Here is a 9753-nt window from a genome sequence, read left to right as displayed (position 1 = left end):
ACTAGATTACCCTGGCATCAGCCTAGTTCACTGCAATCTCAAACTCCAGGGCTCAAGCAATCCCCCTGCCTCAGCCTCCTGAGTAGCTGGGACTACAGGCGTGTGACACCACGCCCTGCAAATTTTTCTATTTTTAGTAGAGACGGGGGTCTCGCTCTTGCTCAGGCTGGTCTCCAGCTCATGAGCTCAAGCAATCGGCCCGCCTCGGCCTCCCAGAGTGCTCGGATTACAGGCGTGAGCCACCGCGCCCGGCCGTTGTCGGATATTTCATGCAAGGGTTTGAATTAAGGATTTGGCAGATACCGGAAAGTTTGAAAACTGCGGGTTAGAACGGGCCCCTCTGCGCCCAGCTCGCGGCGCGTGGGCGGGGCCCGCGGCTCCCCGCCCCCTCGGGGGTGGCACCGCCCACTTCCGCCCTCCGAGGGAGAGCTCTGCGCGATGGCATCAACACCGCGCAGGCCTTTTGTCCGCCCGGCGTCACCGTAGTGGCCTCAACCCAAGTGACACGTTTCCTTGGGGGCGGGAAGGGGCGGGATCAGTTTGGGCCGCCTGCTCTTAAAGGGACCGCCGCTCCGGCCGCGGGAGGCGGCGCCGCTGGAGCCAGCGCGGGGCGCGGGATCCTGAGCAGGTTCGGGAGGCGAGACGAATGGCCGGGTGGGCTCGGGAGGAGCCGGGTGGTCCGCGGGGAGCGAGGGAGTTTAAGGAGGGCCCCGGCTGCCCTGCGGGCAGAGTCTCGCCAGGACGGGCCCGCCCCCTCTCCCCTGTTCCCCGCTGCCGTGGCTGGGGCCGCCCGGGTTCATTCATTCCCGGCCTGGGGACTTCTCGCTCGGCCCCCTTCGGCGCGACGCCCAAAGCGCAGCCCAAGGCCAAGCCGCCCTCCCCTCTATCACACAGACTGGGGAAACTGAGGAAGCGACAGCTGAGCTAGGTCACTCCGCGGGTCCGGAGCGAAGCCGGCCTCGCTGCAGCCTTCCTGCCCCCACGGCCTCTCCGCGACCACTTTCCCGAGTCCGCACAGTGCGCGGGCTCTGCGGGCCGGCCGGGGTGGGGGCAGTGTCGGGGGCAGAGTCCAGCAGGGAGCGGTGGGGGGAAGGGCGAAGTGGCCGGAGACGGGCCGGGCTGCCAGGCGGGAGATCCCGATTCCACCCGGCTATCAAGAGCTGTGTGCTCGCAAGCAAATGCTTCACCTCTGACCCCAGTATCTTTCGCTGTAAAGTGCCAGTAATAACACCTGCCTCATCGAAATGCTGGGAATTCGGGAAAATAAAGCAGAGGTGCCCGGCACGCAGCGGGCGCTCAGTCGAGTGGGTCAGAGCTGAAGGGGCCCAGAGGGGATGGAGGCAGCCTGGAGGAAGCGGCAGCGGGCCAGGTCTCTGGGAATGAAAGGCCTCAGTGTCTGGGGCGTCCGCCCCGCCCCCTCTGCCCGCAGCTGTTTAGGGCGGACATGCACACCTGGCCAAGTCCACGTCTACACCGGCCGACCAGGGCGGCATTAAGTTGGGTGGGATCCCTAGCTCTGAGCCAGGAGTGGCCAGGAATGACCAGCTGGTCCTGGCATGGGCAGAGGCTCAGCCGCGGGCGGGATGGGGTGGGGCCCACTTCAGGACTGTGGTGCTGCAGCCCGGGAGCTGGGCTTGGCCGCCTGGCAAAAGACCCCACCCCTGGGGCCATCTGGATATTTCCTGCTTCCTCCCAGCTGACCCTTGCGGGAAGTCGGGGGCTGCCTAGAGCAGGAGGTGTTAGTCGCTGAGGGTAGGAGCTGGTTTACACCTAGTGCTGGTGGAGGCGCTGGGGAGGCCTGAGACTGAGCCCGCAAATCTCCTTCTGGGGCCCCGAAGTCCCAATCCTGCTGCCGTGTTTCCTTATGCTTGGGACTCTCCTGTCCCCAGTCACCTTGGGGAAGGGAGTGTGGATCCTCAGATTCCACCTTCCCAACTCCGGGTCAATAGGAACTAGAAAATATGTTACCTGTACCTCAGTCTCCCCCACCTGTACATGTGGCAGCCCTTAAAGTCACCTCATTTAACCCTCACACTACCACATGATGTTTGTACAGTTATTAGCTCCATTTTAGAGATGGAAACTGAGACCACGAGGGGTAAGTGATGTCAGAAGCCTAAGGCCAGAAAGTGATGGTACCCAGACTTGACCCAGTGCTAACTCCAGACCCACCTGTTATCTAGGGCACACTGCCACCTCCAAAGTGAGCTCAGGGGGCCAGATTCCGGAAGGGAAAGGGACCCTGAGCAGGCGGCCTCAGCTACCTCTGAGAATCCGTGTCCTGGGCACAGGTGCCATGGCAGAGAAGGTGCTGGTAACGGGTGGGGCTGGCTACATCGGCAGCCACACGGTGCTCGAGCTGCTGGAGGCTGGCTACGCACCTGTAGTCATCGACAACTTCCACAACGCCTTCCGTGGTGAGCAGTGATAGTGGGGCCGGGGCTTCTGGAGGGGGTGGCAGAAGGAACACCCTGGGTTCCACCTCCACCACCAAGGGGGTGTGTGTGTGTGTGTGTGTGTGTGTGTGTGTGTGTACTCCCTGGGGACCCAGCACCCCATTCCTGATTTTGGTGGCCTCCATGTGCACCACCAGGAGGGGGCTCTATGCCTGAGAGCCTGCGGCGGGTACAGGAGCTGACAGGCCGTTCTGTGGAGTTTGAGGAGATGGACATCTTGGACCAGGCAGCCCTACAGCGTCTTTTCAGAGAGGTGGGTGCCTGGCAGGCAGAGAGGCAGGGGGCACTTCAGGGGCTAGGGCCAGTGAAGCAACCTCTGACCCCGGCTTTGTCCCTGCAGCACAGCTTTATGGCCGTCATCCACTTTGCGGGGCTCAAGGCTGTGGGCGAGTCGGTGCAAAAGCCTCTGGATTATTACAGAGTTAACCTGACAGGGACCATCCAGCTTCTGGAGGTGAGAGGCATGGGGCAGGGACACAGACACTGGGAAGGTGCCTAGTTGGCCCAGTCTGACAGGCAGTGTGAAACACAGGCCAAGCTGTGTCACCTTGGACACCCAGCTCTACCTTCCAGCCTCAGTTTCCCCACCTGTAAAGGAGGGTACTCATCAGCTCAGCCCCATCCTCCTGTGGAGGAGTAACAGGGTGTGACAGGTGGGAACAACATGTGAGGCAGAGGCCACTGACACCTCCCCTCCACGGCCAGACCATGAGAGCCTGTGGGGTGAAGAACCTGGTGTTCAGCAGCTCCGCCACCGTGTACGGGAACCCCCAGTACCTGCCCCTGGACGAGGCCCACCCCACGGGTGGCTGTACCAACCCTTACGGCAAGTCCAAGTTCTTCATTGAGGAAATGATCCGGGACCTGTGCCAGTCAGACAAGGTGAGCGCCCCCTTGACCCAGCCCGCACTCTGCTCGTTGACTGGTCGACTGACTCCACACAGCCCCCTTTGCCCCCAGTGAGCCTGAGGAGGGGATTCTGAGCACCGCCTCCAAGGAGGAAGCTAAGCTTCAGGAAGTGGCAGTGACTTGCCCAAGGTCATAGCACTGGCAGCGAGGGCCCCAGCCCCTTCTCATTTCTAGAGAGAAAGGACAGGCATGGGGATGAGGTAGAGAGCTCTGCATTCAGCAGGGACACGCTGCCTGCGTCCCTGCCCCCCACCTCTGACCTGTGTCCCACAGGCCTGGAATGCAGTGCTGCTGCGCTATTTCAACCCCACGGGCGCCCATGCCTCTGGCTGCATCGGTGAGGACCCCCAGGGCATCCCCAACAACCTCATGCCTTATGTCTCCCAGGTAAGGGAGAAGGGTAGGGACAGAGGGGGGGGCCCTAGGGTTACAGCTGGTGTCGGGGACCTGGAAGGAGCTGACCTGACCTCCACCTCTAGGTGGCGATCGGGCGGCGGGAGGCCCTGAATGTCTTTGGCAACGACTATGACACAGAGGATGGCACAGGTGAGCCTAGGACCAGGAGGACCCAGGAGTGGGAGCCAGGAGGGAGACTGAGGTAGAACAAACTTCCCACCCAAGCCTGCCCTGCCCTGCAGGCGTCCGGGATTACATCCACGTGGTGGATCTGGCCAAAGGCCACATCGCAGCTTTGAGGAAGCTGAAGGAGCAGTGTGGCTGCCGGGTAGGCAGAGAAGGGAGAAGCGAGGGTGGGGAGGGGCTGCATCCGGCGGACGGGCCCAGAGAGCTGGTCAGTCCAGCCCCTTCCACAAAGCCTGTTCTCTCCTGGGCAGATCTACAACCTGGGCACTGGCACAGGCTATTCAGTGCTGCAGATGGTCCGAGCCATGGAGAAGGCCTCCGGGAAGAAGGTAGGCCGGCCACCCACCCCACCTGACGCTCAGCAGCAGTAAAGCCTTGGCCCTTCCCCCTCGCCTGCCCAGTGGGTGCCCCAGCATTGCCCAGTCTCCTCAGCCCAGCTGGCACCCCAGTGCCAGGTGCCCGTGAGCAAGACACTGCTCTGCACTTCTGCTTCTTGAGGACCTGGCTGGCAGCTGGGCAGCTGGGCAGGTGGGGCTCAGGGCCAGCTCAGCTGAGCCACACAAGTTCCTCTTGCAGATCCCGTACAAGGTGGTGGCACGGCGGGAAGGTGATGTGGCTGCCTGTTATGCCAACCCCAGCCTGGCCCACGAGGAGCTGGGCTGGACAGCAGCCTTAGGGCTGGACAGGATGTGTGAGTGCTGCCCGAGCCCTGGGAGAGAGGGACCAGGGAGGGGCTGATCAGATCTGGGCATGCCCACTCAGGGCTGCCCGAGAGGTCGGGGCGAGGCCCTGCATTACAGTGTGGACCTGACCACACACCTTGCTCTGTCACAGGTGAAGATCTATGGCGCTGGCAGAAGCAGAATCCTTCAGGCTTTGGCACGCAGGCCTAAGGGACCCACCCCAACCATGGACCAGAAAAGGAAAAGACAAGCAGCTGCCTGCTCTCCAGCCTCTGGCAGGACCCAAGGCCCAGAGCCTCTGGGGCCAAGTCAAGGCCTCCCCTACCTCAAACCCCGGCTGGGCCCGCGCAGCCCACCAGGCACGAGGCCAAGGGCTCCACTGACCAGGAGCCTAACTCTCACCTTCCACAGGGTCTGGGAACTCACTGGGACCACCAAGAGCGAGTGTAAGGGGTCAGGGCTCTTCCACAAAAGCCCCCTCCTCCTAGGCACTAATTTATACTGCTCTGAAGAAGCTTTCCAAAGTATTTAAAATAAAAAGTTTTCTTACATTGGGGCAGATGCTTGAGGATGGTCGCTCTCTACCCACTGGATAGAATCAGCCAGGCCTGAGAGTTGAGGAAGCAATTAATTTCTTTAATTTTATCGGAATCCAGGATACAACAAGAAAAACACCCAAAACCACATGGAGACAGAAGACGAGACACAACTCCTCCCCCACCACCTCCCTGCCCTAGAGTGGGGACAAAGTGGGGGTGAGACAGCTGGGGGAGACCTTGAGCCTCAGTCCAGCCCTGCAGGCTCCAGGCCTGCAGGGAGGAGGGTAATGGGGAGGCAGGGCCCAGCCCCCAAGTGGGGGGGAACAGCTGAGGGAAGGCCCCCTCGAAAGATGCCACCTCCTCACCAGCACTCCTGCCCAGGGCAGGGAGCCCACAGCAGCAAGGGGGCCCCGGGGCCATGGCCACATTCATGATTGAGAAGCAGCTAGAGTGGAGGCAGAGAGACACACGATTATCTGGGCAGAATCAGTTGGGGTGGGGGCCTGGGAGGGCCCCATGGGCCAAACCCTGAGGTCGCAGGAGGGGGCCCAAAGCGGGGCTCGTGAGTGAGGTCCTGAGTGAGTGGGTCAGCGGCTGGGCCCCTTTCTCCAGCTGCCTACAGCCCCTCCAGTACTGCTGCCAGGGGCGCCTGCCTCCAGGGAAATGGGCAAGCAAGCAGCCCCCCGCTGCTGCAGACAGGGCCAGGAGGCTGAGGCCAGGAAGGAAGGCCTGGCAGGTCTTGCCATCTGCCCCAGAGGCCTGTGGGAAGAGGACGGGGAGAGGAAGGGTGGGGACAGGGGCTCGACCGGCTCAGATCCAAGATGGTGCCACGCTTGCTTGCTGGATCCCCCATAAACTGGGGGACTGTGCTGGGGGCCAGCAACTCTGCTTAGACAGGAGGTAGCAGCTTCTCAAGAAATTCCTTCACAGCTGCCATCTCCTGTGGGGAGCAGAGGGGGATTGTGAGAGGCCCCTGGCTGGAGAGAGGACGGAAGAAGATGGGTGGGTGTGGTCCCCCCACTGACCTGAGGACAGGAGCTGTGCATGACACCCGGATACGTCTTGAACTGGACCCTGGCAGGTGTGACAACGGACCGGAGTTTCTCAGCTGTCAGGGCCCCAAATCGTACAGGCACCATGGGGTCCAGCTCCCCATGGCACTGAAGGATGGCCAGGTCCTTGGCACTGCCATTGGCTGCCTGTGGGCCAGACAGGACCCAGAGGGCAAAGCCAGTGTTGGAGCTCAATCTCCAAGCCACAGGAGACGCAAAGGGCAGGAAAGGGGTCTGTGGGGACACTCACCTGGGGGAAGGCCCGGTGCAGAGGCAGCCAACAGCTCAATGCCACAATGCCAGCCAGAGGGTGGGGGCAGGTGAGGGCTGTGTAGAGAGACAATGCCCCACCCTGGAGCAGGGAGAGAAAGAGAGGTCATGAGGGCACAGCTCACCTTCCCAGCCCCACCCCCTCTCTCCCCTCACCTGTGAAAAGCCTCCCAGGACGATGCGATTGGCAGGGATCCCATTCTTCATCTCGTGCTCAATCAAGGCCTTGACTGGGGGGAGGGGTCAGTGGGTGGGGAGAAGCTGCTGAGGGGCCCAGAAAGGAAGCCTGGCAGAGGCACTGCCAGTGCTTTCCTGGGGGGCGGGAGAGGGAGGATGCTGACGGGGGCTGGGGCCTTACTGTTCTCTGCTGCCTTCTTGATGCCAGCCTCGTCCTCTGGGGCATCTGGACTCAGCCCCATCAGGTCAAACCTGGGAGAGCAGAGGTGTTGGCAGCTACTGGAAGACCCCAACTAGCCCCCCGCAGCTCTCTCAGCTCCAATCCCATCACCAGCACCCCCAAACTCACCAGGAGGGCATCACCATCTTCATGTTGAGTGTCACAGGGATCCTAGGCCTGGGGAGGGACAGCCAGAGGGCCATGATGCTCAGGAGGGATGAGAAAGCCACAGCAGAGAGCCCAGAGAGGGCAGAGCCACCCCCAGGGGGCCCCTCCCAGCAGGCAGGGCCTGTGTTTAAGGTGTTGCCAGGCAACCTGCCACGTGGGGCTGGAGCCTGTGGTTGGGGCATCAGCGCTAGGAAGGAGAAGCAGAGCCCAACACTCGGCGTGACGGGGTCCCAGCAGCCGGTGAGTGCTTGGGGAAGGGGCACAGGGAGGTGCTGGTTCTAGGAGACCTCAGGTCTAGGAAGCCCTAGGGCTGGGGGCTGGTGCTAGGCCCCATGCCTGGGGTGCCGCAGCAGCTGAGGTTGAAAATGGCACTTCTGGCTGCCCTGAGCCCCAGCCCCAGGATGCAGCTGACAGGAGAGAACAGCCCCAGGGCCACAGGACCACCCCTGGCTGATCCCCAGCCCCAGCCCCTCCCTTGCCGGGGTGACACTCACGCATGGGGACAGATGTACTTGACGTGAGGGAGCCGGATGGTGGAGAGGGCGTCAGCCCAGCTGTGCCTGTAGGAGGGAAGGGAGAAAGGGACGGATGTAGGAAGAGAAAGGGAGAGGGAGGCCGGCAGCCTCTCCAGCCCTGCCTGCTGGGCTCGGCACCCTCCCCCAGGAGCAGCCCTCCCGGCTCACTCACCCTGTGTCTCCAAGTCCATGTAAAAAAATAACCTGGAAAAGGATGAGAAATGGGGAGATGGGGAGCTTCCCCCAGGTCCTGAACTTCTGCCCACCCCTCCCCAGTGCCCAAGGACCTGGCGGGACTAAGGTGGCAGCCAAACAGGTTATGAACCCCGAGCGAGCCTCCTGGCCTCAGGCTACTCCCTTCTCATCACTGCCACCTGCATTTTCCCACACCCCCTCCACACCGGGTGAGCCCTGGCAGCTGCCACGGGTAAAAGGGGATCCTTACCGCAGCCGTTTCCCGCTCAGCTCCAGACACAGTGGCAGCATCGGTGAGCAGGGGCACAGACATGGTGTTACCACACATACACCGCAGGGCTCCACGGCGGGGGCCTGCACCACGGGGGCAGTGGTCAAGAGCAAGGCCAGGCAGAGGACAGACTCCCGGCTCAAAGGGCCCTCCCAGGCCATCGGTCCCCACACAGCACCCAGATTCCTTCCCGGGCACAAAAAGAAGTAGGCAAGAAGTCCCCGGGCAGAGGGGTAGGAAGTTTGCTTCTGTTCCAGGGCTGAAAGGCAGAGGCAGCCACCCTAGTGGCCCAGAACTCATGTCCCTGAGCTTGCTGGAGATAGGCAGAGGCAAGGCTTGGGGCTGTGGGGTGTCCCGGTGGCCTGCCCGCCGTCTCCTCAGTGGCTACCTGCCTCCTCCCTGCTCTCCAATCAGCCCTTCTCTAGAGCCCTTGGGTCCTGTCCTCCCCAACTCCTGGTGCTACTGGGAAATGAAAGGGAGAAAAATGACAGGTGCTTCCAGCCCCTACTCCCCCTACACCCCCAAATCTCCAACCTCCCTCCTCCCATCCAGTCCCCATCCAACCTGTACAGCAGTTTCTGGCTCAGCCATTCTCACAGCCCCTGGGGGCTGCCCATGTCCCCAGGAAGCATAAGGACTCCTGTCCACCACCCGCTCCAAACTGGTGCTCCACACCCCCCTGAAGGAGCTACCTGCTGCTGCTGCCACTGACTCCGAATGGGCCCCCAGTTTGACCACACTCTGGGACTCCCAACACAAAAGAATGTCAGGCTGGCTGGCCCCTCCCCTTCCTTAGCATCCTCCAAACTCCCCGGAAGCTTCCACTACCTGCCTCTAAGTGCCTGCCCTTCCCACCCGCGCCCACCCCTCCCAACTGGCTTCCACCTTCTATCTCAGGTGCCCCTGAGGCACCTCCCACGGTGGGATCTTTCACCTCTGACCCTGGGGTCCCTCTTCCCACTGGGGAATGCGCCTCCCGCCCTCAGCTGGGATTCCCTTCCTTCTCCACTGTGGGGACTTCCACCTCTCAGCGGGGTGCCTTCCCCCTCGGCCTAGTGTCTCCCTCCCCACGCTTAGAACTTTCAACCTGACCCAGGGTCTCCCACTCCCCACAACGGGAACTTCTGTTCTGAACAAGGGTCATCCCCTCCCCACAGTGACATTTTCTACCCTGACCCAGGACTCACACCTGCCCACAAAGAGGATCTCTACCTTCGACCCTGGGGAAGCTCCTGCCCCACGATGGGATCTTCCACTTCCGACCCCAAAGTCCCTCTCATCAGACCCGGGCACTCCCTTGCCTAGCCCCGCCCCACTCCCAAAGTCCCCAAGACTGGACAGCGCCTTCGCACCTCACTCCCCGCCCCCATTCTTCACAATCGCGTCTCCCCCTCCCCACTCCCCGGACCCTCCCGGCGCTCCGGCCTCCTCCACACCCCCTCCGTCCGCCGCTGGCCCCGGCCCAGGGTACCTCCACTCCCTGGGGCTCTCGAGACCGCTCGGGCGATTCTCCTCTTTCTCCCGCACAGACACACACTCTTCCCCCTCGGCCGCCCCCGCCGGAACTTCCGTTCGAGTCCCGGGAACCCAGCCATCGCGCTGCCGGAAGTAGCCTGGCCAGCGTTACGGAACCCGGAAGTGGGGACAGGGCTTCGCTGAGTGGAAGCTGCCATGTTGGAGACGGTGGGGCCACTCCCTGTCATTCAGCCGCGGGAT

General features: G+C 62.3%; 2 protein-coding genes across 5 annotated transcripts; one reads left to right on the top strand and one right to left on the bottom strand.

Annotated features, from left to right (window-relative positions):
* The first annotated feature begins 566 nt into the window (after positions 1-566).
* On the top strand, positions 567-5180 carry GALE (UDP-galactose-4-epimerase). 4 transcript variants are annotated; one of them, XM_069477464.1, is made up of 12 exons: positions 612-628; positions 895-928; positions 2292-2417; positions 2594-2709; positions 2797-2910; positions 3162-3338; positions 3639-3752; positions 3845-3911; positions 4004-4089; positions 4199-4276; positions 4524-4638; positions 4782-5180. In XM_069477464.1, the coding sequence occupies exons 3-12, from the start codon at positions 2297-2299 to the stop codon at positions 4838-4840; spliced, it is 1047 nt and encodes a 348-aa protein (XP_069333565.1). In that variant the 5' UTR covers positions 612-628; positions 895-928; positions 2292-2296; the 3' UTR covers positions 4841-5180. The 4 variants fall into 4 exon arrangements, with proteins under 4 accessions (XP_069333564.1, XP_069333565.1, XP_069333567.1 ...); XM_069477463.1 differs by lacking the exon at positions 895-928 and having other exon boundaries at positions 567-628; XM_069477466.1 differs by lacking the exons at positions 612-628; positions 895-928 and adding an exon at positions 940-1008.
* A 65-nt stretch (positions 5181-5245) lies between these two features.
* LYPLA2 (lysophospholipase 2) lies at positions 5246-9618 on the bottom strand. Its single transcript, XM_069477462.1, has 10 exons — positions 9509-9618; positions 8017-8120; positions 7744-7775; positions 7551-7616; positions 7018-7065; positions 6850-6920; positions 6648-6721; positions 6472-6573; positions 6195-6368; positions 5246-6109 (listed from the first exon to the last, which is right to left on the bottom strand). The coding sequence occupies exons 2-10, from the start codon at positions 8092-8094 to the stop codon at positions 6059-6061; spliced, it is 696 nt and encodes a 231-aa protein (XP_069333563.1). The 5' UTR covers positions 8095-8120; positions 9509-9618; the 3' UTR covers positions 5246-6058.
* Between the last annotated feature and the right edge of the window lie 135 nt (positions 9619-9753).

Source organism: Eulemur rufifrons, chromosome 8 (genome assembly GCF_041146395.1).
Source record: "Eulemur rufifrons isolate Redbay chromosome 8, OSU_ERuf_1, whole genome shotgun sequence".
NCBI lineage: Eukaryota > Metazoa > Chordata > Mammalia > Primates > Lemuridae > Eulemur > Eulemur rufifrons.
The sequence above is the reverse complement of the archived record's forward strand: the minus strand, read 5'-3'. Positions and strand labels throughout refer to the sequence as shown.

Coding starts and splice junctions, on each gene's coding strand:
- GALE (XM_069477463.1), top strand. CDS start 2,297: ATGGCAGAGAAGGTGCTGGTAACGGGTGGGGCTGGCTACATCGGCAGC. Junction 3,753..3,844: donor TCATGCCTTATGTCTCCCAG/GTAAGGGAGAAG, acceptor CTCCACCTCTAG/GTGGCGATCGGGCGGCGGGA. Junction 4,090..4,198: donor AGGAGCAGTGTGGCTGCCGG/GTAGGCAGAGAA, acceptor TCTCCTGGGCAG/ATCTACAACCTGGGCACTGG.
- LYPLA2 (XM_069477462.1), bottom strand. CDS start 8,094: ATGTGTGGTAACACCATGTCTGTGCCCCTGCTCACCGATGCTGCCACT. Junction 7,617..7,743: donor CATGGACTTGGAGACACAGG/GTGAGTGAGCCG, acceptor TCCCTCCTACAG/GCACAGCTGGGCTGACGCCC. Junction 6,722..6,849: donor CAAGAAGGCAGCAGAGAACA/GTAAGGCCCCAG, acceptor CCCTCCCCCCAG/TCAAGGCCTTGATTGAGCAC.